This window comes from Marmota flaviventris, chromosome 10, assembly GCF_047511675.1.
Source record: "Marmota flaviventris isolate mMarFla1 chromosome 10, mMarFla1.hap1, whole genome shotgun sequence".
Taxonomy (NCBI): Eukaryota; Metazoa; Chordata; class Mammalia; order Rodentia; family Sciuridae; genus Marmota; species Marmota flaviventris.
The window spans coordinates 18756623-18783046 of record NC_092507.1 but is presented as its reverse complement, the minus strand read 5'-3'; the positions used below and the strand labels follow the sequence as shown (position 1 = coordinate 18783046).

Sequence of the window (26424 nt, the reverse complement as noted above, 5' to 3'; positions counted from 1 at the left end):
GAAAGGTGCAGGATCTGGCAGAAGGGAGCAGGGGTGGGAAGGATCTGGCAGGACGAGACCCTCCCCACTGGCCCAGCCCGCCCACTCCCAGCAAGCCAAGCCTCGTCCCCTGGCGGTGTCTGAGGGCACTTCCTGGGCACAGGAGGCCTCAGCGTTAGACCCAGGGCCACCGCCACTCGCACACCCAGGGCACACAGGCTCTGGTCCTGCGGAGGCGCCCTGTCTGCAGCAGAGCGAACACGCTGCCCATTTCCTGAAGACGAGCCCACAGGGCTTCCAGGTGACCCTGGGGAGGCCAGTTCTGGAACTCGGAGGCACCACCCCGTGTGGCTCGACAGGAGAGCCAGGGACTTGTCCTTCTCAAAGAAGGTCCGAGAAGGTGACTGAGGAAACTGAAAAGACCCGATTTTGGCGACACCTCTTTAGGAATGCGCGGTGACCCACTTGCATCTGTCCGTGGAGGGCACAGACGGCCCCGTCCTTCAGAAGCCCTCGGACTTAATCACAGGGAGAAGGCTGGCCTCCGCCTCTCGGGTCTTTCCGGTGGCTTCAGGGTCACTTTCAAAACCCGACAGGCAAGCAGGGAGGGGACCGTGACGGACGATAACTGGGGGCTTCCCGCTCTGGCTGTCGGAGGGTGACGGATCTACATGAGGAAAAGATCACCACCCAGACCCCAGCCTTGGAGGTGCAGGGGACGGTGGCGAGGGGGGGGCCGGGACAGCTCAGGGACAACCACTCCTGCTTCCCCAGGAGAGCGGATGGGCTGCGCTGTGCTGGGTGCGGACAGCGGCTGGGAGCCCATGCGGTGGTCAGGCCTGGGCTTGGACTCCGCCATTGCACGCTGTGACCCCACTTGTGTTCCTGCGTCTCCCAGACTTGGGTTTCTCCTCTATAACCGGGGTGCCACCTCCTGGGCTGGGAGGCATCCAGGCTGATCCCCATAGAGCCTCTCTAGCGACCCCGGCAAAGGCTGCCTCTGGTCGGGATCAGGGAGAGCGGGAGTCCGCAGGAGAGTGGAGGAGGGACGCTCCAGGCAGAGGGCACAGCGTGTGTAAAAGCCCAGAGGTGACAAGTTGGTCAGGGAAGGGCACAGGGCCTGTGAGCGTGGAGTGGGGAGGCTCTGCCACCAACTCATCTGGGCCCCCGGGAAGGTCGAGGGGCAGGCCTGGACTCTGCGAGGGGATGGGGGCAGGGAAGTGTGTCGCAGGGCGGGCTGTGAGCCACCGTGTGGGCCAGGTACAGTCAGAGGCTGGGAGAAGGCTAGGACAGTGTGGGACCCAGGCCCCTCGTGGGCTCCAGACTGCAGGGTGCGTCCTCGTCCAGGTCTGAGATCACACGGGCACGCACTGGCCCCAAGAATGCTCATCCAGCAGGGCGCAGTGGCACAGGCCTGTAATCCCAGAGGCTCAGGAGGCTGAGGCAGGAGGATTGTAAGTTCAAAGCCAGCCTCAGCAATTTAGCAAGGCCCTAAGCAACTTGGCGAGACCCTGCCTCAAAATTTGAAAAAGGGCTGGGGGTGTTGCTCAGTGGTTAGATCCCCTCGGTTCAATCTTTGGTACCATTAAAAAAGTTCATCCAGGGTCACAGGCTGTTGGAGGGAAAAGTCCTCTCCCTTGCCCAGGGAGGATCATGCTGCCCTTCCCTGGGGGTAGGGCTGAGGGGGGAGCCTGCTGCCCAGCAGGACGGCACTTCCCAGCCTCTCACATCTTAGAGGGACTGTGACCCACTTTGGCCAATGAAATAAGGCATAAGTCACATATGCAAAAAAACAACAACAACAACAACAACAACAACAAAAAACCCTTGGGGTCCTCCAAAGCTGAGGTGACCTGGGGAGTTACAGTCGGAAGATGATGGCACCACTGTCACCCTGGGTCCCTGAGTGGCCATGAGCAGCAGAGCTCCCCACCACCATCAATTTGACTTTATATGATCAAGGAATAAGTGCCTGCTGCCTTCAGCTACTCTCGCGGGGTTTACCTGTTACAGCAGCTAGCGTTGCCTTCACCACACCCACTAAACAGAGGACCCGGGACGCCTGACGTCTCCCTGACACTGGGTCAAGTCGGCTTTGAAGCAGGGAGACTGGAGCCATCCATCACCGCAGCTGCTGGCTCTGGGTTGAGAGCTGAGGATGCTGAAGGGGAGGGGACTTCGCACACTCCCTGTGGGGCGAGGCAGGCGGTGTGCGGCCAAGGGCAGGGGAGCACCACAGCAGGTCCTGACCCACATGGAGACTCTCTCCAGGCTTCAGTCCCGCCCTGGCGGACAGACTCCCCAGACAGCTGAGCCAGGAGGAGGCTGGGCGGGCTTCCATCTGCGGGCCCCTCCCGGGGAAGGGTTGGCCGGCCTCCCTCTGCTACCTCGTCCCAGCCTCTCTCAGCTCATTACCAGGAACCGCATGCCCTGCCAGGAAGACGCGCGCCTGATTTTCAGACACGTCAGGGGGACTCTTATCAGAACCCTGTCACGTCTCTGCCGGGTCCTGGTGCTCCTGCGCTGGTGTCCCCTCCTGGGGCTCTGTGTTCAGAGGCAAAGCTGCCTCTGGAGTCACTGAGCGCCTGCTGCTGGTCCACCTGGGAACAGGCTCAGGACCAAAGCCCGCCCGGCAGGGGTCAGGGGGCAGGTGGGGCAGGTGGGTGGGTGGGGAAGGTCGAGGCTCAGCCTAGGCCCACCCCAAGCATCCCACACCCCCAGCCCAGCCGAGGTGCGGAGACCCTGTAGGGAGGCTGGGGGAAGGCCGGGGTGACAGGTAGCTGCCCCTGGCTCTGAGCATCTTCTACAGACCCTGGCCATTCCGTGTCCTTTGGTTGCCTCAGCTGGGTCAGGGGAGGATAATGCTCCTCCCCTGGTCTCTGAGCCTGGGATCAGGGGAGGGCCACCTTGTCCTCTGCATATGGCCAGTGGTCCCAATATTCAGCAGAGCAGACAGAGACACTGACCTCCCCCTCTCTTGCTCTCTTGTCCCTTTCTACTGACCCATTCACCAGTTCCAGCAGGTGGCCAGAGAGGAGTCCTCAACCCCCTGCCGAATGAAGGCGACCAGCGCCCTGAACAGCATCGAATTCAAGTCTCTCCACACACAATGACGAACCTGTTTGGTCCTTACACCCCCCCTAAGGGGTGCTATTCTCCCTACTCTACAGAGGAGGAAACTGAGGCCCATGGAAATTAAAGGACTGGTGCTGTCCACCACGTGGTCATCTGAGCAGTGCCTAGCAGCCTCTATGGTAACCACTGTCATTTGTTTGAAGTACCCAACTGGGAATTTTATTCTTAATTCTCATAGCCATTCTAGCGCACAGGCGTTAGCTGTCTTCGTTTCCAGATGATAAAGTCAGACTCTCGAGCAACTTGACCAAGGCAGCAGCGTACGAGGACAGGAGGCCCGAACGCCCACGGTGCTGAGCTTTCTCCTGGCAGCAGCTGTCTGCCAGGCGAGAAGGATCCATTTGGGGAAGGCAGAGAGAGAGGCACCAAGGTGCTACCCAGGGAAGAGGCAGGATACATGCTGTCACCCCTCCATGAGAAAGGAATGTGGAGCCCATGGGTGGGACCTGGCAGGCGGTGGGCGTCTCAGGTGAGTGGGGTCTGGCCTCTTTTGTAAGGATGGCCTAAGGTGAATAGGAACCAGGTGGGCACACGTGCAGTGGCTCAGCCTCCCCCTGGCCGCCGAGGGGTGCTCCCTCCCTCCCCCCTTCCCCCTCCCCCCCCAGGCGCAGGAGCCCCTGGCCAGGGGGCCTCGCACCTCCACCCAGACAGAGCCCAGCAGACCACAGCCGAGCTCTGAGCGTTGCAGGATGGGCGGCAGCAACCGCTACGGCCCGCAGCACCAAGAGGGCCCAGGAGGCGGACCCCATCACAGAGGCCAAGGTCAAGGGGCTGGCCGGCAACTGCCCTCTGAAAGGCCCACCGTGAGCCAGGCCCTTCACGCCACGGCCACACCCCAAGCCTTTGCCCGGGCTGCGCCTTCTGCCCAGGGTGACCTTCCTGGTCCTCCTCCGCTTCAGCTCTAAGGGGGACACCTGCTGCTGACGGCCCTGGACCCACCCTCAGATCCAGGAGGCTCAGTGTCCCTCGAAGTCCTACACCTCAAACCTCCAGTAGCGCGGACACTCGGGGAGCTTCCCTGATAACCCCATCCGGAGGGCAAAGGAGCGGGAGGGCCTGGGTGGGGAGAGGGACTGGAAAGCCCGTGCCCAAGGACACTGCGATGTGTTCAGGGGACCTGGCAGCCTGCCCTGTGCTGCTCAGCTGGGCCCTCAGCCCTCCGCTCATTCCTCAGGGCCCAGCGTCCAGGCTCCTGCCTGTGTATTCCCCTGCACTTCACCCTTGTGGCCCTGTGGACTCTGCCGTCCAGGACTCCCTAGGGCCAAGGCCAAGTGGCCTCACACCTCTGGCCCCCAGAACAGGCCTGGACGCACCTCCTGGGTGAATGAGCCTCATCGGGCGGGATCCCCACCTCCTGCTGGGCCCTTCCTCCCTGGTCACCAGAGGAATAGACGGAGCCCTCTGTCTCCCTACCACCTGGTATCGACCCGAGTTGGGTTTTAACACGGTGCTTTGACAAAAGTCAGCTCCTACATTAATTTTCCTTGGCTAATTACATTTCCCAATTGAAACGTTTATCTCTGTGTTGGTGCTAAAGACATGATCAGTTTCCAGAATGGATTCAAAAGAGGTGAGAAGCAAGAAAATAATTAAGCCAACTTCTGATTGAATCAAATAATTAAGCAGATTAAATCGGGCGCCTGTGATCAACAGCCCCAGCCAGGGCCTGGGGACGGTCCTGCTCTATCAGAGAGAGGGTTTCTGGCTGTTATAGAGATGGGTGGCATTTCCTCCAGGTTGTAACTACAGGAGGGACTATTTCAACCGACCGTGAGTCAGGAAAGCCGGGCCCAGGTTCCTTGCCCAGGCAAAATATTCTGGGTTTAGCAGAAAAAAATCAAGGGTGCAGGATGGGCACCCTGCTCCAGAGCCGTGCCTGGACACCAACAGTCCCCATTCCTTACCCCGCCCTGCACCAAGGCCCTGTGCCACTGGGGAGGGGGGGCCCTCCCTGTCCTCGTATGCTGGGCCCAGCCATATGACTGACTGTAGCCAGTGACAGCGAATGGGATGTAGGCAGAGGCTTCACAGCCACCTGCATGTTCCCACCTGTGCTTTGGCCCCTCTGCCATCGCCACCCGGAGCGGATTGAGTTGTCCCCACTGTCCCAGCCAAGGACCTTCTAGGGTAAGGGATGGTGAGACGGGAGGGTGAATCCAGTGGAGATCTTAGAGGGCAGACCCAGCCTGGACCAAGTGACCTGAAGACTCCAAAGCTACCTGACCATGTCTTGCTGCATGCCAGCGAGGTTTGAGGTCACCTGTCACGGAGTGTTATTATGATGACAGATGACGACTGATGCAGTGTCTCTCGGCCTGGACGGGCTTTTCTCCAGCCCCAGCCTCTAGAAGATGCCTCAGCTCTCAGCTCCAACATCACAGAGAGCAGGTGGGCACCTTGGAGTCCGGGCAGCCAGCCTTCACACGGGCACTGACCTGGGCCTCCCTCACAAAGGTTCCAGGCAGGTGTCAGGGTGGGACTGTCCCTGAGGCTGAAGCTGAGGAACCATAACTTACAGGAGCCAGGACTGCGGTGAAGATGTCGAGGTGGATGGTGCCTGAGCTGCGTCTCCCTTCCACCCCAAACCCCACAAGAACAACACGACGAGGCGTTTTTTTTTTTTTTAATGCACAAACCCATAAAGGGCTAAGAAACCAGGGGAGAATAAAAGGTGAGTGGCACTGAGCACTGACTTGGCAAAGCCAAGTGAGCAGAATCCCAAGCCCCACAAGGCGATGGCATGTCCCACACTCAGGTTGGCACGGAAAGCCCCAAAGGCCCCGGGGAACACCAGGTGTCTCTGAGAAGAGATAAGGGGAGGATTTGTTGGAAATTAGCTGAGAGGCACTAACACCCCCGATCCTGTCCTGCTCTTCCAAGAAGATGTCCCCTCTGACCCCAGGAGAAAGAGGCAGATGGTCGGTCTCAGGAGGGAGGGAGACAGAGCACCTCGGGATGGGGACCCGGGCAAAGCAGAGGGTGTCCTCCCGAGGGAAGAGGATTCACAGCCCCACCCGTCCCTGAGGCTCCTGCCCACCGGCTCTTGGCTGCACGCAGGTGTCCCTCCAGGAGGACATGAAACATCCGTGTGCAGAGTCAGCGCGGCTGTGGAGGGCAGCAGCTCGGTCCGCTGACCACAGAGCCCACGCCCACGCCGGGGCCCCACCATGCTCTCCTCTGCCAGTGTTTGATATGGAGACGCCGCCGGGACCCACAGACATATGAGAGGTTAACGTGAGAGACGGACCAAGGTCCTCAAAGCCAGCAGGCAAAGTCCCCCGGAGGACAGGCAAAATCCCAAACTCATCAGAGACAAAAGTGATCAGAGACCAGACCCTGCGCCCAGAGGAGGACCTTCACGAGGCCGCAGGGCTCTTGGCACTCCGTCCAGAGCAGAGAGGGGTGACCGCTTGGGGACAAGCCGGAGGACGCCTCCTGGAGGAGGAACTATGTAGAGGCAGAGATGAAAGGGACGTGACAAGACACTGCAGGACAGCACGCAGATGGGGACAAGGGGACCACCAAGACGCAGGCACCTCCTCCGCGGACAGGCAGAGGGGCGACTTCTAACCAAGCCGAGTGCACACTTGGCGCAGGACGCGACGATCCCACCCCTGGGTACGACGACGTGCACAAGGGAAAGGGGACGCGTCCTCGCAAACACGTTCAAAGCAGCTTTACTTGCAAAAGCCCCAACCTGGAAACAAACCCCGAACCCATCGACAGGCGACGGGAGACAGGCAGCACACGGTGGGGACTGCGTGCGGGCAGCAGACAGGAGCGCCAGGGGACGGCCCGTCCCTACGCCGTTTGGAAGGCCAGGGGCACAGGGCAGGCCCCGTGTGCCTCCCCAGCCCGAGGACATCCAGAGGCATTCAGAGCCACCAGAAAGGAGATCTGTGGTCACCTTGGCCAGAAAGGGCTGAAGGGACACTCGGGGACTTCCAGAGAAAAAATGTCCCAAATCTCCACTCAGGAGATGCTGAAGTGCATTTTTCAAAGTGCGCTGAATTGTGTACTTAAAAGGAGACGTCACTGAGTTGAACTGCACCTCAACGGAGCCCAAGAGGAAGCCAAGGAATTCCAACTGGGGCTAAAACCCAGGGCCCTCACCAAGGACAGCGTGCAGGCCTGGTCTTTAAAACTGCAAGAGAAAGGGCGGCCCTGGTCTGGGAGAGCCAATATCCTGAGTGTGGCCAGGTCTGATGTCCATCTCCCTTGGTTTCTACAGAAGCAGAAGCTACAATTTAGCTGAGCACTTGGTCATGAGACCAGGTCTCCCAGCTTCCCTCGCAGCAAGTTGAAGCCTGTGACCAATTTCTGGATAATCGCATGTCAGCTGAAGTGGTGTGTGTGACTTCTGGAAAATTAAAGGGAAGGGACGTTCTCTTTTTTTCTTTCTCTTTTTCTGTTCCTACTGTCTGGAATGCAGTCATGATGACTGGAGCCACAGCAGTCACATTGGGGCACCAGGTAGAAGTCACTACTCAGGATGAATGATGGAACCTGAGTCCCCAGTGGCGGTAGCGTCACTGCTTTGACTTGTGAGAGAGAAATAAGATTCAATTTGGTTGAAGTCATTGCTGTTTAGGACTTTCTGTTACTTGCAGAAAAAACACAATTCTAATACAGTGGTCCTCAGGCTCTCCTGGACACCACTGTCATTGTTCGACTTGATACTGCTCAAAGGTAAGGCTCTGGCTGTCCCAATCCGCCTTGGCACACAGCAGGTGCTCAGTAAAACATCCCGTTGGCTGCAAGTCCACGGGATGCTTTCCGATTTGGCACAAGAGACGCTAGCTGCTCCCCGAGGACAGAGCCTGGGCCCTGCTGTCCACCCAGAGCCCTGGGATCCAAAGGCTGCGTGGGCATGCTCAGACACTTGTTGAAGGGAGGAGTGAAAAGCTGGGGTTGCAGAAACCCGAGGCTCATAGCCGGCGTCCACCCATCCCTGCTCAGGGCCAGTGGTTGACTGGTCCTTAAGCTGCTTCCTAGGGCACCTTCCCCACCTCCCAGCCTCCCCCCGTGGTCTCCTTGGGGCAGGACGGTCCACACCCCAGCAATGCAGGGGACGGTGTGATGGAGGCCTTGGCCAATCCCCATGCTTCATTCCTCTGGACTCAAGGACTGCCTAGGGTCAGAGAGAGCCAGGGGCACAGATCAGAGCTGAGCGGGGGACTCTGAGAGCAGCAGTGGCTCCTCTGCACAGAACAAAAACTGGACAGAGGGAGGCAGGCAGCAGCACCGACCTGCTAACGGGGAAGAAGGGCCGATCTGAGAATACCGACCACCCACGGCCACAGACAGCCGACACCGCGACCCTGAGCCGGGGTCTTCCTTTGAGTTCTGGATCCAACTGTGCCCGAAGCTCATCCTAATCCTAATGACTTCCAATCAAGTCATCTAGTAAATTCCTTTTGCACTTAAGTCCAATGGGCTTGTGCAAACTATCCCTTGAGGGTCGATCTGATCCGACACTCTCCTGATACAGGTGCGGGCTGGGGCACCACCAGGTTGTGGCATTAACTCGGCTTTCTCTCCAGGGCGGCCGACTCGGGGAACTCACACGAGGCCTCGTTGATTCTACCTGGTATGTGACCCTGTGAACCAATCTCACATTATCAGCACTGCAAAAATTCCTCTGTGAAAACACAGGAGCCTAAAATGTTAATCTGAGAATTAGTGGACATTTATCTTCTTTTGGATCGGTATAATTTCCTCCCATTTTTTTCATCTGCTTTCTGAGCCACCTCATTTATCTAAGCTTTCAAAAGCTCATGCAAAACACACAATGCACTTCAGCCACAAAAATCAATGCTGCGGACGCGCTCGGCCCAGACCTGCCGGGGAAATCCTCCTCTGATCCTCGGAGGCCTACTGCAGCTTTTATTCATGAATAAGAGCCAGAATGATTTTACTCAGAAGCAAAGCTTTTCCCTAATTATCGAATCAAGGAGCAAATGCCATTTTAAAAATACATCCTTTTTTTTTTTAAAGGGAAAATGTTATATTAATCTGGGTTCCAAACCCCTCACTCCCCTCGGCCACCCTGGACGGCTGACTTTAACTGCAGACCACTTACCCTGGGAACGGAGCCTGCCGCGGTCGGCCCCGAGAGACACATTTGCAGACAGACGGATGGCAGTCCTTCGGTTTTTGCCCAAATGACAAAAGCAGCGATATGTCTCTCTCGTCACCTCCTCACTGAAGAACTCTATTAAGGGAGGAACGTGCACCGACTCTCCGCCACTCTGCATTTTAAACTGGGATCTATTTTAATTTCCCCCTTTAAAAATGAGTGGTGTTTAGGGTGAAATGCAGCTGGGTGCCTATTTGAGGAGGGGCCGCAGGAAACACGAAGGTGATTTCACTCTGCTGAAGCCAGCTGCTTGCAAGAGCACGAGGAACCGGAAGCCACCGACTCATGGTGGCAAAAAGAGCCCGGAGAGCAGGGGGGACACCAGACACCGAGAGCGCTCTCCAGTTCCCAGCCCTGGGCCGCAGGGGAACTCACACAAGGCCTGGCCTGCGGGCTCTAGGCCTCTCTCGACCACGGTCTGAAAAGAGGCCCGAGGATCTGCCTCAACTGGCCAGGCTGGAGGGGGCCTCTGGTGCTGTGTCCAAACGGGCCTCGGGAACACCTTCTCTGTGGCCCCAGGATCTTCCCCGGCGGCCACGGTGCACTAATGTACCTGGCTCAGCTCAAGACCTGGCACACAGTGGTGCTAATAAATGCAGAACAACCTAGTAAAAGTCTGTCCTCCGGTTCTGTTCACTTGATCGAACGGAGCTGAGCTCAGCGTGTGAGCAGTGGCTAAGCGCCTGGTCACTTCACCCCAAGTCCAGGAGGGCGCGTCTGGCCGGGGCCCGTGGAGGTGGGAGCTCAACCTCCCTCTTCCGCGCTGGCCCCTGAGCTATTTGGTGCCGGGGATGTTGTGGCGGATTGCAAAACCACTTCTGACTTTCCAGCCCCCACTTGTGCCCGTGACCTTGGCCACGTGACTCAGCAGCTCATCCCGCCAGAGCTGCCACCAACAGAATGCAGAGGGGGCGCCAGCTCTGAGCCCGAGCTTAGAGGCCTTGTGTTCCTCCACCTGTTCCTCTGCACCCTCCCTCTGCCCTGAGAAGCACCGCCCAGTCCACACGGAACACAGCCCAGTCGTCCAGCAACCAAACCCAGCGACCTGTGCCCAGGAGGATCCACAGACTGAGGAGAAATCGCGAAGGCTGTTTAACCACCGAGTTTCGAGTTGGTTTGTTTACACAACAGCAGCTGATAGCACTGAGGCCAGTGTCCCAAACAAGGGGACCCTGACACCCACTGAGGGGCAAGGCCTTTCCTAAAGCCACCCCTGCCAGCGAGCATCCAAGGCCACTCCCCCAGGGCCTCCCAGTGATGCCAACACCCATCTTTCTTTAAGGATCCATTGTTGTCCCTCTTTGCGAAGTCACTGTCATCCAAGCGGAAGGCAGAGCAGGTTCATGAAGGTCCCTGAGCAGCCCGTCATGATTTCCCAGCTGGCCACCTCTGTAATGCCAGGCTCAGGGCTCCAGGAAGCCACCAGGGTTCTTGCCATTGTAACTCTGTCTCCTGACCTGGAAGTTGAGCCAGGTGGCCTTTCCCAGTTTGTGAAGACATAATGGACGTCCACAGGATCTTTAATACTCACCGTGAGCTATAAAGGGCACTTAGAGCACCATTTGGCAACCAGCAAAGGTTCAATAAATGTTAACTGTTAAGCTCTCGCACACGTTTCTTATGCCGCCTGATGCCCTCCCTCAGCCAGCAGGCAAAACCGAGTGACTAGCAGGGGCCAGGGCTGACCCCTGTGGCCCTTCACCGGCGTCACCGTAGCTGGTCTTTGCAGCACCCCTGAGGTGGTGGCCCCACTTCACTGAAGAGGAGACAGTGAGATCAACCGCCCAACCTTAGGAAAGCTGCAAGGCCCCTGAGCAGGATTCCCACCCCAGCCGTCTGACCCGGGCCCGTGGGGACCAGGTCACAGTTACTCGGCTCCATTCTCTCTCTGCTTATAGTGGACAGGACTGAGCCGAAGTTCAGAATGAGTCACCTAACACATTCGAGGTGTTCAACAAAGGACTGGCTGTTCTACTGGAAAAGCTAAAAAATTCTCAAATGACAATATCAAGCGCTGGGGAAGACGTGGAGCAACTGGAACGCTTGAGTCTGCCCTGGCCCCGGCCCACACCTCCCCAGACCCTTGTCCTGAGAGGACTTTACCAAGAGGGTGGGAGGCTACGAAGCTTGTCTCATGAGCACAACAGAAGGGGCTCGGAGCTCTGTTTAGGAGCCAAGGCTTTGGAGCTGGACGGTCAGGATGCAGGAGAAACATGTAGGGGCCACCTCTGGATGCTGGCCTGATCTGGGCGGGGCTCTCCCCGGGACTGAGTCACTGTGTCTGCGTGAGCTTCTATGAGCACTTACTGTATGCCAGCACGGAGGGCCCACAGCTGCTGCTGTCCGTGGCCTCCAGAGTGCTTGGCCTCCCACCACCTCCTCCTCGGGTGCACCCAGCCCCCAAGGGGTCCTCCTGCTTGAGCAGGAGATGCCACCTGCGACCAAGGCAGCAAGCACTGCCCTCCGGCCTTTCGTGTCCCAAGGAGGAAAACCTGCTCCCTCCTGGGAAGAGAAAGGCAAGGGCCTCTGCCGGCTCCGGGGCGCTGGGTGGTGGAGGCCCCACAACCCCCTTGCCCAGTGCCCTGGGGTTCAGGCCAGGAGGGACGGTCTTCTGCATAGCAGTGGATGTCAGCTGTGCTTTGCCAGAGCTGACCTGCGGGTCCCCATGGCTCCTGGGGCTGGCTCAGGAGTGTAACAAACAGCCCCCGCGGAAGCTGGATGTGGACGTGCTCACCAGGGAGCTTCTCGATGCTTTCCAAGACAGAAGCCCTTGGTACTGACGTGGGATTGAATTCCCCCCCTCAGGTACCGTACGTGTATGCAGTTGTCCAGTCTGTACTTTAAACTCCTCACTGGGTCTTTCTAGCCCCAACCGTTCGGGCTGGCCTGAGTCAGGAACCAGCCTCCCCAGCTTGCAGATGAGTTCAAGTCCTTGCCTAGGATCACAGGAGTCTCCTGCCAGACTCTCCGTCCACTGCTATTTCTATTACATCCTGCGTATCCTGTGTCCTCTCAGAAAGGAGGTAAGAGTGGGGAACAGAGAAACTGCGATTAGTTCTATAGTACTCTGGGCAATGTTAGGTATTGTTTACTATTGTTTTTTTGTGGTACTGGGGATTGAACCTAGGGCCTGGTACATGTTAAGCAAGCTCTCTACCCCAATCTAATCTTGGACTTTCAGCCTCCAACACTGTGAGCTGACCTTTTCTCTTTATAACTTACCAAGTCTCAGGTATTTTTTTATAGCAATACAAAACGGACTAAGACAACCGTAAATGAGCAGGTGGCAATGATGCTGGTTAAGGTACTGGCTCCTGAATGCAGCTCTCAGGAGGCTGGGACTGTTTTGAGACTGGCAGTGCCTGGGAGTGTGAGCTACCCTCACAATGAGGGCCACCTTGAAAGAAATATGAGCCACTTCTGATTCTAGTTTTGATATTCTTAAAACATACAAATTTTGAGGTTGAATAGAATGAGACTGCCAGTCAGGAAGGATGAAAGGCTCTCCCTGAACCACGGCTCCATTCATTAGGTTCTCTCAGCCACACCGTTGGACCCTGTCCAGAAATACTTATCTCATCGGAGATCCTCACCCTCACCTCCTCCGTGTTTAGGGGCTGTGCGTGGGCACTACTGGCCCTGGGAACAGAACCCAGCCGTGTATGCGGTGCAGGCACCCCGTTCCCAGGACACCTGCCCAGCGGCCACGCTCAGTCCACGCAGCTTCCCACGTCTGAATGCTTCACAGAGGAATGAGCAGCGGCTCCCCCGTGGTCACTTCAAGACTCCTGGCGGGGTCTGTCCTGGCCTCCCTGACAGGAAATAGAAGGCAAGCCGCCTGCCCTGGGGACTTCCCACCACGGTGGCTGAACAGGGCCTGTGGCTGCCTCCTGCCAACTCTCGATGCTTGTTTTCCACGCCTGCAGTGTCACTGCGTTCCCTGTGGCCGTCAGGCTCTGTAGGACACGGCCCCGGCTGCTTCATCTCTGGACCCTCCAGTGCCTCGGGCAATGCCCAGGGCCCTGCAGGAGGTCAGCTGCTCCTTGAATGAATAAGTCCTGTCCAGAGACCCAGCTGGCGGTGACGTCCTGGCTGATGATGACCAGGAGGAAGAGGGGTGGCTGGTGTTCAAGGTCACGGCAAAGTCTGGGACAGCAGGGGCGGGCGCTGACCTTCCCGGCCTCAAAGCCTGCAGCAGCTCTTCCCAGTCGGTTGACATCCTTGCAAAGCCCTCAAATGAGTTTTCTCCTCCAGATTGAGCTACTTCTGAGGAAAACCAATTCTCTGGTTAAGTAAAAAAGAATGTGAGCAGATGATCTATTGATTGCCATCCTCCTGGGTCTTACGGATGCAGCCCCCACCTGGGCCCTGCGTGGGGCGCTGATGGGCCAAGTGGCAGCCCGACGGGAGGCCAGGGATCAGCGCTCTGAGCAGCCTGATTTTCGTGCTTTGGAAATCTCTGCCTGGTGCTGATGGCTTTACGCTGGCATTTCCGCTCCCTGGGTTTTAAAGAATGAGAAATCTGTGGCTGATCACATATTCAGCAACCAAGTGCACTTATTCGAAGACCTAAATTGCAGCAAGAGCCCGTGTGATTAGCTGAACGAACACGAGTCTGGATCATCAAGCTCAATCTATGGATAAATTGGGAAGAGATAACTGGGCCAAGGGGAGAGCGCCCTCCCCGCTCCATCTCTCCCGGGCCAAGACGCTCTCTGCAGGGTGGCTGAGGTGGGAACCCGGGGCCTCTGGTGCTTTGCCTTATCCTGCCACGGTACCAGGACCAGTCCAACCCTGTCCCCCAGCTCCATGGCTAAGGCAGCTGGACCTCAGGTGACCCCCAAAGGGCACAGCCACTGACAAAGAGCCAGACCCAGAGAGAGTCGTGAAAAGAGGGCTCAAGTCCCCCTCTGGGCCACAAGCCTGTCTTAGTGCCCAAAGGCGAGTCCCTGCAAAATAGGTGGCCTACTTCAGGGCTCCTTGGATTTGCCCGGTTTAGTGGCATCCTGACCAAGCAAATCGCCCACGGCTCCTGTTTGAAGTCTGCCCCTCACTCCGCACCCTTCGCCCCCGGGAGGGCTCTGACTCCCAGGAGGCCTGGCCAAGCCCAGCCCTCCCCAGAGCAGCATGCAAGGGGTCTCCCAGCTGGGACCCAGTCTCTGTGAGCAACGTGGTGTAGGAAGACCACAGCGGGTTCCCGCCCAAGGGCCCCCTCAACGCTGGCTGCAACCGAGAGACAGGACTTCCACTCCCCTAAGGGGAGGCTCCAGCCCCAGACAGTTCTCTGGGTAAAATAAAACAGCCCCCAGCCACTGAGAGGCTGGGTCCCGGGGAAGGTGCTCGGGCATCTCAGGGTGAGCCAGTCACAGATCAAGATCTAGCGGGAAACCAGTGGGGGACAGGTAACCTTACACCAGGCCTTCGCGGGAGGCCAACCTGACCTAGCCTTTTGCATTAGAAGTTTTGAAGGTCAAAGAGCTTGTGTTACAATCCTGGCTCTGCGGCTTACCAGCTGCGAGACCTTGGCCAAAGCACTAACCTTTCTGTGTCTCAGTTTCCTCATCTATAAAAACGTGGATATTTCTATACAGAATCTTCTGTAGAAATCACTAGATAATATATTTAAAGCACTTAGCAGAGTGGCATGTGGTAAATGCTTGAAAATATTAGCTAGTTCTTCTCTAAAAACGTATCCAAGAAAACATTAAGACAAGTGTACAGAGACTTACAGTCAACAAACAGGTAAGTGTATACGCCCAGCACTTGATGGATGCCCACAGTCCTCAAGAGGCTCAGGCAGGAGGCTCAGGCAGGAGGATTGAAAGTTTGAGGCCAGTCTTGGAAAGTTAGCGAGACCCTCAGCAACTTAATGAGACCCTGCCTCAAACTAAAAAATAATAAGGACTTGGGATGTGGCTCAGTAGTTAAGAACCCCCAGGTTCAATCCCCAGTACCAAAAGAAAAAAGACAGTGTATAAAGATTAATGAACTGAATTAGAAAATTCATCTCACCATTGCTTAGCATGGCAAAAAGAAAAAAGAAATCAGAAATAACTAAAATGTCCAGTAAATACAATGTGATGGACTATGTAACAGCAGTCTGCCACGGGAAAATGCAGCCAGGAAACAATGCAGGTGTGTAGCTGGGCTTGACAACAGGATCACAGAACACTGGGACGGCCCATGGTCCCCAGCAGTGCTTATCCTATAATCCTGTTTACGTACAAACACACATTCACATCTGTGCCTTTGGGTGGGGAAGTACCTGGGGAGAGACACACGTGGTGGGATTTCGGGAGCTTTTCTTTCTGGTTTGTAATGTCTAATTTCTCTACAATGGTCGGTATTATGCTTATCATATTTTATAAAAAGAAAACAGGGAGGGAGTAATTTTAAGGGTAGAAAGGATCTGCTCACTCAGGTGATCCCAACATTTAGGATAAAGGGATTTGTTTGGACTTTCATCCCCCAACTAAGATGCCCGGAGGAGGAGAAGTCCCCACGTTCAAAGGCTTAGCTTGGGGGGGGGTGCACCCTGGGCCTCCACCTGCCCCCCCAACCTTAAGACCAGCCCTGTGGGGTAGGAACAAAACCGCACCTGCTCCTGGGACAGTGAGGGATGCCGGTGAGGGATGCCGTTTCACCTGGCCAGAGGCCCCTCCTGCTGAGATGAGCCCCTGGAAGGAGGCTTTGGCTCAGCAGGATCAGCTGGAGGTCGGAGACGCTGTGAAGTCTAAATGCCGCGGTGTCACAACTCTGTCAGCTGTGTGGAGGTTGAGATGCTTACCCAGCACCTCCAGATGTATGCCAAGTGGAAGTGGTTAGATGTGTCAGCCATAATAACCATGCGGCGGGGGGCGGGGGGGGGGGTTCTGTCACAGGCGCGTGCTGAGCCCAGGCCACACTCCTCCTCTGCCCCTGTGGCCCCTGCCTCCCTCTCTCCCTGCAGCCCTGAGGTTTGGGCCCACCAGGTCTGGGGACAGGTGACTTGTTCTCTCAGCACTGTCCTGCAGGGAGGGGTCCTGGACACAGCGCCTGCCGTCAGGACGCAGTGGCTGCAGCAGAGCTGTTCTTCAGAGAGGTGGCAGGGGAGGCAGGAAGCAGGGATGGGGGCTGGGGGGATGGAGCTGTCCTGCTGCTCAGCCTGGGGCCAGGGAGATAAAGCATCCAAGGCCGAGCACCAAGGCCGTGGCCCTGTCTTCCCGGCCATCCATCAAGGGACAGGAGCAGAGACAGCATGAGAGGGGGAGTGACTCGGCCAGGTGGCCCGTGGCATCTCCATCTGGGTGGAAGCCACCCACGCAGTACCTCAGAGGGACGTGGCACCTCAGAGGGACGGGGGCTTGCATTTGCCAAAACACCCTCTGGGCTCAGGAGGGCTGAGCACTTGGGGATGCCGACTGGTTCTGCTAACTGCGGTCCCTCCCGGGGCTTGGGCGTCAGAACCACCGACGGAGACGCTGCTTTTAATGCAGATCCCTGGGGCAGCTCCCGGTCCGCTGGCCAGGACGGCTGGGGACGGAGCCTGGACGTCCACACTGGCAAGAGGCCTGCAGCCAACACCGATGTTCCCCTGTGTAGGAGGCAGCGCGTCCACACTGCTCACAGACGGATGGAGAGACTGAGTCCCCAGGAGGGGCGGGGACAGCGAGTCGTCACACAGGCAGCAACAGCCGGGAGGGGACCCAAGTTTCCTGCTTCCTTGGGCAGCGTTAAGAGTATCCATGATATTAAAAAGAATATGGGGGCAGGGGCTGGGCTCAGTGGTAGAGCGCTCACCTAGCACGTGTGAGGCCCTGGGTTCGATTCTCAGCACCACATAGAAATAAATAAACAGAATAAAGTCATTGTGTCCATCTACAGCTGCCATCGGTGGGTTAAGCTGTAGTCTCGGGGTGTTTCAGGGACAGGCTCTGAGGAGCTGCCCAGCTTTGCTCCCTGAAGGAGGAGAGGTGCGTGGCCTGGCCCCACAGCCGGGGAGCCCCGAGAACACGCCCCCCCCCAACCCCCCGACTGCAGGACTTACTTTCGCTCTCACACTTGGATCTGGGGAGCCTGGAGTTCCGGGAAGTCAAGGCCCTTCCCATGAAGCCACCCTGCCAGGGGGAAGGAAGGACCTCGAGGGCTGCCTTGGGAGAGAGGAGAGTCCTCTTCTTCTCAGCCCTTTCTCTGCTAAACCTTCTCTAGCAGCCTGGCGGTGACGCCCTCTGAGATTGCTGGTGGCCTCGTCTGCGGTGTGTGGGATTCTATCACCCTGGTTTGGGGATGATGACCACCTTGGCTTTACTTTTACAGCCTAAAGCAGGCCTTTGAATCAACGGCACACAGACAGCCCCACGTTAGTCACCAGCTCCTCCGGGTACCCAAAGCCCTCCCTTGGGGCCTGACGAGACGGGAGGCCCTGGCTCTGGCAGGTCTCGGTGCCCAAGGCAGAGGAAAGGGGGAGCCTGGCTTTGGAGGTGACAAAGAGGATGTGACCAGCTGCAGCCGCTTGCCAGGTACGCAACTTGGGCAGGTGACGTCTTTCAGAGTCTCAGGTGCTCGGTCAGTGACACCACCTCAAAGCACAGCCGTAAGGAATAAATGAAACCAAAAGGGCGGTCCCCCCACCAGGGCCACCTGTGGCTACACCTTCCTGCCCCACAGGACGGGGCTGAGGAGCCCGGGTCATCGGGTCGTCGGGGGACTTTATCTGCCAGGTTTCATGGCAACAATGAAAAGGAGGGGGCTTTCCCCTGGGGACAAGGACAAGGACCAGGAGCAGCGCTGTGTTATGACACCCTGGGCCCCTTCCTCCTGAAACAACTACAAAGGACCTTTTACAACTGTCTTGGTATAAAGGTGGCTCTGACCCTGGCTGGGTGCATTATTATATCGCTTTTTTTCTTCTGACTTTAAAATAAATTAAAATCGAAACATTCTTTGGGATCCCCGCCCGGTGACTTGGGCAGAGCCAGCCCTGTGCAGGGCTGTGGGGCACCTGCAGGGTGTCTAAAGGCCTCTTCCCGCCACGCCTGCACCCCAACCCCTTCTGTGGCCCCCACACTGGCTGACATGGCCTCCTGAGCTTGGCCCGCGTTATCCCTCTACCTGTCACAGAGGTCTCTCTAACGTCTGTTGAAATCTGCCCCAGAGCAGCTCCGGCAGCCAAGCCCGCGTCTGCCCCCCAGTGTGAAGTGGGGGTGGGGGGCTTCATGGGAACAGGAGAACAGTCCCAGGAGCTCGAGGCAAACCCCTTTTGAGATGCCATCTCTCTCATAGGCTCTGTGACGCATTGTCTGGGGACACAGGGGGACATCCCTTGTCCTTGAGCCCAGGGCGCCTTGCTCCCATTCCTATCCCCTGGAGCTGGGTGTGGAGTGGGGAGGGGGATAGGAATGGGAGCAAGGCGCCCTGGGCTCAAGGTACAAAGTGCTGAACCCAGTGAAAACTGAAGCAATAGCTCCAGCCCTTCCCCTCCCCTCCCCTCCCCTCCCCTCCCCTCCCCTCCCCTCCCTGCCTGTCCTTCAGTCCATCCCAGCGCATCTCTGGGCGCTGCTATTTGAGAAGCAGCACTCGGCGGGAGCCAGGCCTGCACCACGCGGCTCCCTTCCTCGGGCTCATCGTCCTCCTGGCCATCGGGGAGGATGACAGGACAGCAATCATCCCCACGTGGTCTCCTCCCAGAATTCAGAGTTATTGGGGGAGAAAATGCAATTGTGCGTTACTCAGTCATTAAAACAAAAAAACAGGAAAACAGGGCAGTGGATCTCAAACTGCTTTTCAGACTCGATGAAAAGAAAAACAAACTTGAGTATTAGCCCCGATTTTTGCTGACAACACACTTCCGGGTCTCTGTCCCCCTCAGGGCTCTGTGCTCAGAAATCTCCAACCGTTTCCTATTGATTCCTGCTGGAGAGCAGGCTGCCCGCCTCAGGGGCCCTGAGCCACAGAGGGGAGAAGCCTGGGATCCCAGGTCCCAGACACGGCCACAGCTCAACCCTGCTCCGCGGGACCACGGGGACCCAGGCAGCCCCTCTGTCTCCGTTGCTGACCCGACTGCCCACTTGGTGATCCCAGGTCTCATCAGCCACTGTGTTAGGACCTAGAGGTAACCAAAGGCAGCCTGTGCCAGGCGCCCACATGGCTCAGAGGGGAAAGCAGAGCACAGAGAGGGTAGCTTGTCTGGTGGCTGCGGAGCAATTAGAAGTCCTATCTCCTGGCTCCCGGGGTCCAGGGTGGGAGGAAAAACCAAAAGTTGCATTTGCAGGGCCCCATTTATATGCTCACAGATGGTCTCTTCCCACGGCCGCCCCCACTCCAGCCATACGGAACACTTTTCAGATCCAAAGGGGCCTCGGTCCTGCTCAGTCTCCCCTCTGGGTCTTTGCATATGTCTCTCTGTAGCATGACTCTCCTGCTTCTGCATTCATGCTTTTGGTCCCAGTGGGAGGCCATCCCCAGGAGACCTCTCTAAAGCTCATCCCTTTAAGAACACCTTATAAGGCTATACAGACCTGTAATCCCAGATACTGGGGAGGTTGAGGCAGGAGGATCATAAGTTTGAGGCCAGCCTCAGCAACTGAGTGAGACTCTGTCTCAAAATAAGAAGTGAAAAAGGCTGGGGATGTAGCTCGGTGGTAGAGTGTTTGCCTGCCATGGGCAAGGCCCTGGGTTCGATCCCCAGCACCACACACACAGAGCAAGTCAGGGAGCTTCCACCTCATACACTCCCACAGCCTACAAGTTCATGTATGCAGCCTCCTCCCCAGCTGGGGAGGTCCGGGGTGGGGGCTATCTTGTGTCTAGAACAGTGTCTGACACACAGTAGGCATGGAACAGTTATGGCCAGATGAAGGAACAGTCTCCTGTGGTTCCAACAACAGTCTTGGGGGAAGGTGCATTATGGTTTGGGTCTAGAATGTCCCCAAAGGCACTTGTGTTTAAGGCTTGGCCCCAATGTGGCAATGTTCAGAGGCGGGGCTTTGGGGCAGTGACTGAATTATGAGGGCTCCGATCTCATCATGGACTGATCCATCCAATGACTATTGGAGGTGGTGGCAACCCTAGGGGTGGGGATGGAGCCTAGTCACAGTGTTCCAAAGGCTATACCCTGTCCCTGGCCCCAGCCTTGCTCTTTTTGCTTCCCAGTTGCTATGATGCAAGAAGCTCTGCTCCCCCACGCGCTCCCACCATGAAGTTCGCCACATGATCATGGACCAAATCCTCTGAAACCATGAGCCAAAGTAAAATTTTCCTCCTCTGAGTTGGTTTTCACAGGTATTTTGTCACAGTGATGAACAGCTGACTAACACAGGGTATCACCATCACCCCCATTCTACAGGAGAGAAAACCTGAGGTGAGCCCGCGGCAGAGCCAGGATGTACCTCCTGTCCCCCAGAACAACGGTTTTCCCCTTCATACCCCTTTCCTGGCACTGTCTCTGTCAGACTAGAGAAGTTCTGCTTTGTGCCACGCTAGTCTGCGGGGTGGACCACAAAGCAGAAGCCACCTTTCACCTCCAGGAAGTGGGGCGCAGCAGGAGGCTGAGGTCACGCACACCAGCAGTGGCGAGTGTGGGCACGGATAATGGAGAAACCAGGCTTCAGGACCGCGAGGGGCTGCCTGCTCTGCAAGACTGGCAGCTTCAGATGAAGCTTATCGGGATGATCCCACAACTCAAATCCCGGGTGAGTCGCCACATGGAGGTCTGCTATATTTCCACCAAAAAACATGTGCAGAAGCGTTCGCCACCCTCAGACCCTCCTGGTGGGAACGAGGGCTGGTGCAGCCCTGGGGAAAACCACCGGGAAGTTCCTCCAAAGTCCACCCGTGGGCCACCCTGCACCCAGCCACTCCATTCCTGGGCACCCACCAAGGGAGATGGACACCTACGCCCACACCAAAAAAAGTGCATGGGTTTCACAGCAGCGAATTCATGATAGCAAAGAAGTAGAATCAACCCAGATGTTTACCAACGGCTGGACACGGTGATAAGAGGTGGGACATCCACACGGTGGAAGGTCACCTGACGATGAAGAGTAGCTAAGATCTAGTGGCCCCGTGTGGGTGACCACGAGACCCCACAGTCAGTGAAGGAGGCCAGCCTCGAAAGACCAGAGAGCGAAGGCTGTCATTTGCGTAAGGGGCTCAGAAGGAGCAGATCTCCGCCGAGACAGAACGAGATCGGGGCTGCCCAGGAGCGGGGAAGAAGCGGGAGAATCAGGGAAAGGGGGAGTAACTGCTAATGGGCACAGTGCTTCTCTGGGGAATGATAAAAACGTTCTAAAATTGGTTACGGCAATGGCTGCACACCTCTACGAACACACCCCAAATTCACCAAATTAAAAAACAAACTAAAGTGTTTATAGCAGTTTATTCCTAATGACCAGATCCTGGAGACAAACGTTCATCAGCAGTCGAACAGGGAGACAAACGTGGAAAAGAACCACTTACTGTTCACGACGTGATAATGGAGGCAAAAAGCAAGTTGGAAAGGCATGGCCTGAAGTTTTAAAGCAAAGAGTCTATGGTGACAGGAGTCAGGGTAGCAGCCACCCTCGGGGGCCTACTTCCTCCCCACTCCCTTGAGGGAAACAGAAATGCTCTCCGTCTCCACCTGCTTAAGCCACCAGGTTTATGCACACATAGGATTCCCTGGGCTGCACACTTACCATTTGTTCATTTTACGGAATGTATGTTGTGAGTTACACCTCAATTTTTAAAAAGCAATCCAGAAGCTGGACACGGTGGCCCACACCTGTAATCCCAACGGCTCAGGAGGCTGAGGCAGGAGGATCGCAACTTAGCGAGGCCCTAAGCAACTCAAAATCAAATATAGAGGGGGATGTGGCTCAGTGGTTAAGCGCCCCTGGGTCCATTCCCAGGTACCAAAAAAAAAAAAAAAGTAATTAAGAAAGAAAAAATAAAGTAGAGGTTCAAGTTTGAGGACCAGGGTTCAAATCCCGAGTGTCAGGCCTTCCGTGAGTTTCCTCTGTCCCCTGTTTCCCCATCTTCGGGCACTTGGTCCAGATGGCTGCCAAGAATCCAACTGGCAGTGCCCACCTGAGGTTCTGCGAGTGCACAGACCTGTGAGTCACAGAGTTTGCTGGGGATTTGGCAAGTGTCTGCGTCAGTGCCAGGAGAGAAGGGGCTGGCCGTGCCAGCTTGGCCCGGTTTCCACGGAAAGAAAGGTCTCTGGGAGGTGGGCGGAGCTGGCACCAGGGGGAATGTGGGTTCCAATGTGAATCATCTGGTGCCTCACCACAGCTCGCTCAGGAATAGACGCCCTGACTCACTCCGCTCCGACGGGAACGAGGCTTGTTGCTAAAATGTCCTATCCAGAGGACCAGCAAGAGCCAGAGTGCCCTCTCAGAATCGGAGCAAAAAGAGAGAGGAAGCAAGACACCCGCTAGTTACCCAGCGAGAGCCAGTGGCTGGGAGTGGAGAACCCAGCGCCACCTTCGAGGGGAGTGCTTTGCTTTGATAATCACCCTGAGCAACCCGAGGGGCCTTTCGATCATTAGAAGTTGGCTGAGGAATTGTCACTCAAGGACCCAGGGAGACCACTCGCGGCCTCAATGTCTGCCTAGCACCTGTAGGTGCTGCCTGTCATTCAAAGGTGTGTGTGCAGGGTTCACCCAGTTACGTGCCTCGTGCCAAAGGCCAGTGACCCTGCTTCTGACCCATTTCCTCCACTTTCTGCTGCCCCTGGCTGCGGGTGGAGCATTCAGGGCTCCCCAAAACACCTGGTTACCAGAAAGTTTGCCAGCTTCCCCCAAAGCCTGACCCATTCCATCTGGGGACTGCGACATCGTCACTTGTGGGGCTGATGCCAGCTCTTCCTCAAAGCCAGCTCCAGGCCTGGCCAGGGGTGTGCACACGGCCGGAAGCAGCGAGCAGCACAGCCTGACGCGGATCTTCCAGGAACGAGGAGCTTTTCCACAAAAGCCCAACTCTCGAAGGGTGACAAAGTATTTTCTCCAGATAAGTCAAACGCTCAGCCCCCAACCCAGGAGAAGAGAAAGGCGCTGGGAAGGGCGTCCGTCCAACAGGAGAGGAAGCCTCTGGCCTCTGGTGAGGCTCGCTGTGGGCCAAGCCCCCGAGTGAAGAGCAGGGAGCGGGGGTGCAGAAGGTTGAGACCTGCTCAGTTTCACTCAGCTGGCAATGCCAGGGCTGAGACCTGAACCCCGACAAATCTCTGAAGTCAAAACTGCCACCTCCCAGAAACGAACTCACCCCCACGGAGAGCCCCCGGGAGGCTGGTGTGTGCGGGAGTGTGCGGGAGAGCGAGGCCACCCGGCAGACGGCAGACGCACTCCTAAGTCACATCCCCAAAATGCAACTGCAAAATGACCTCCTGGGGCCTGGACTTCGTCCCTCTTCACATCACGCTTGTTCCGTTTACAAGGCCATGATGATTTTTCTGCTGCCGAGGCCGAACACTCCCCGCCCGTGATCTGGAAATCATGCTGCGTCCCTTACCTCACCCCAGGCCATAAATCATCCCCAGAACGGGACTGGGTTGGCAGTTCTATCAGTGGATCCACCATCAGAGGCGGAATCCAATTTGGGGCTCTCGCTGTCGCCGGGGGCGGGCTCGGAGCGGGGGACCTTGCTTTTGGCCACGCAAGCACCTCCACCCTCCGTGGAGAAGAGAGTCAGATCTGCTGACCAAGCAGGACTGTCACTCCCACAGGGTCTGTTTGCTGGTTCTAAGTGCACTCTGTGGCGGGAGGTCACGGGGACGGTGAGCACACGCCGCAGGAGCCAGGCTGGGACGAGGGGCACAGGGAAACAGGCAGCAGAGGCTGCAGCGGGCAACCCATCCACCCGCAAGACGGACCGAGAGCCTGCGGTGAGCCCCACAAGGGCTTTTCCCTTGGGTGATAACTATTCTATTTAACAAATAAAACAAACGACAGCAGCTTGTATGTCACGACTGCATGTGGACAGATCCTGTACCAGCAATCGACACATGTCAACTGAGTTTGATCTTCGCAACGGTCATCCCCATTGCACAGATGGAGAAACTGAGGTGCAGGGAGGTCAGGAAACAGGCCAGGGTCACATGGCTGGTACATGGCAGAGACAGGATTTGAACCGCCTGCCCAGGGGTTGCCCACCCAAGCACTGGAGAGTTGTAGGGACAGGGCAGGAGGGATCAGGGTGGAACAGCCCCGCCACCCTCATGTGGGTTCCTGGGTCCAGGGACCCTGGGTACGTCCCCAGTCAGAATGGGAGTTGACCCTGATCTGTGGGTGGGCCTTACATCCTCCTCAGGCCGCTGAAACTTGCAGAATGCCTTGTATGTGCCAGGCACAGAGAGGAGACTTGGAGTGTTGACCCATTTCACTCTCCACCAATCCTGCGAAGGAGGTACTACTATCATTCACTTTTAGTTGGGGAGACAGACCCAGAGAGGTTAAGCGGCTGGCCCAAGCTCACACAGCTGAGCTCTCCAGCTAGACTGCCTGGTATTCTGCAGCCCTAGCAGCAGGTATCCACATCTGCCCGGTTTTCAGAGGCGACGAGGCTGGGCCACTTTCTCTATGGCACTGCGCGCAGTTACCACCTTATGGCTAGTTCCTCTACGCCCCTCCCCTGCACGGCTCAGGCTACTAATGCACCTCTGTGACAAAGGCACCCACCGCCCAGCTCTAGGCCTGGCCCTTTGCCCATCTCCTCTCTCGAGAGGCTCAAGGTATGCTCCAAGGCCACTCGGCAGGATCTGAAGTCCCTGGTCTTTGTTCCCAGCTGGACACTGACCATCCGGCCAGTGCTCAGAGTGGGAAGGAGGGGCGTTCCGCCCTGGCCTGAGCCACCTTCAAAAAGCAGGCTGGGTCTTCTTTGCTGGTGGCCACTGGGGCCTTAGGGGCATTTTTAGACGAGACTTGCTGAGCTGGATGTGGGTAAAAAAGGAAGCCACCAACACGGGCTGGGAGCTGGGGAGGCGCCCCGCTGGGAGGCCTGGTTCCCACAGTAAGAGCAGGTTTGAGGAAGGGCAGGAGGCATCCGGGAGAGGGGGCTGTGTGGGGAGGGGCCACGCAGGGAGATGAGGCTCCGGCATCTACCCTGTAGATCTCAAGGCACCGCATGAACCCGCCAGCCAGCCCCCAGCAGGTCCCCCCACCCCACTGGCCCTCAGAGCGAGCCTGCAGGTGTCCATGTCCAAACTGAGCGCCAACAGGGACCCTGCTCAGGGTCTCGGCTGGCAGGACAGATGGGCACTGCCTACCACCTGACCACCCCTGGTGTCCTGTGTCTGCAGGGCTCAGCCTCCAGTGAGGCCAGAGTCCAGGGTGATGCAGCCCCAGGAGTCCAGGAAGGACGTGGTGGTGACACGCAGCTTAATTTTTTTTTTTTTTTTTGTGTGGTATCAGGGATTGAACTAGGGGCAGTTAACCACTGAGCCACGCCCCCGGCCCTTTTTTTGTTTTACTTAGAGACAGGGTCTCACCAAAGTTGCTTAGGGCCTCACTAAATTGCTGAGGCTGGCTTTGAACTCGAGATCCTCCTGCCTCAGCCTCCCGAGCCCCTGGGACTACAGGGGTGAGTACCATGGCGCCTGGCCCACCCACTTGTTTCTTTGGGGATAGCCCAGCTTCAAAGCCCCTCTTGGATCCACCCCAACTAGAACCTCTCCCAGGCTCCTAGAATCAAGCCTTTGGTGTATTGTCATGGGCCTCTGTACCTAGGACCTATTCAAGGTGACAGTCATGGTAGCCACCACGTAGTAACAGGGTCGACGTGTCAGGCAGACCCTGGGCTGGGTGGGGGCTGATTTCACCTTCAGCTTCATTCCCTTTACGAAAAGTGGAAGTCTCCGAGAAGCCACCTGCCCCAGGCCACACAACCAGAAGTGGGGAAGCCTGAGTTTGAGCCCAGGTCTGTCTGGCTCCAGAAACACAGAACCTCAGCCACGAGGACGCTTCCTGTCTGTTATGCGTGTCCCTGTCTCTGAGAACACTGGGACGGACCCTAGGGAGGCCCTGGGGAGTGGTGCCTGTGTGTCTTGGCAGAGTTGGTGGAGAGCTCGCTGTGCCATTTGCCCCCGTGTCCCCAGGAGGCAGCCCTGGGCATGGCCCCTAGTGAGCATTTGGTGAGAGAGAAAAAAGTCCACACCAGCTCCCCCGCCTGTGCCGGGGTCTCCTTTCTCAGGGGCCAGCCACCCACTGAGGCTCACTTGTTAG

At 57.0% G+C, this 26424-nt stretch overlaps 1 protein-coding gene across 4 annotated transcripts in view; it reads right to left on the bottom strand.

The window, feature by feature from the left end:
• The window catches only part of Man1c1 (mannosidase alpha class 1C member 1), a 117153-nt gene that overhangs the window by 39204 nt on the left and 51525 nt on the right, over window positions 1–26424 (bottom strand). The window contains exon 1 of one of the 4 annotated variants that reach the window (XM_071617495.1): window positions 9197–10101. The exons of the other annotated variants lie outside the window; for them this stretch is intronic. Coding sequence (XP_071473596.1) covers window positions 9197–9371 — 175 coding nt within the window. The 5' untranslated portion in view covers window positions 9372–10101. Of the gene's footprint in view, window positions 1–9196; window positions 10102–26424 lie in introns of those variants that run through there. 4 annotated transcript variants of the gene reach the window in all.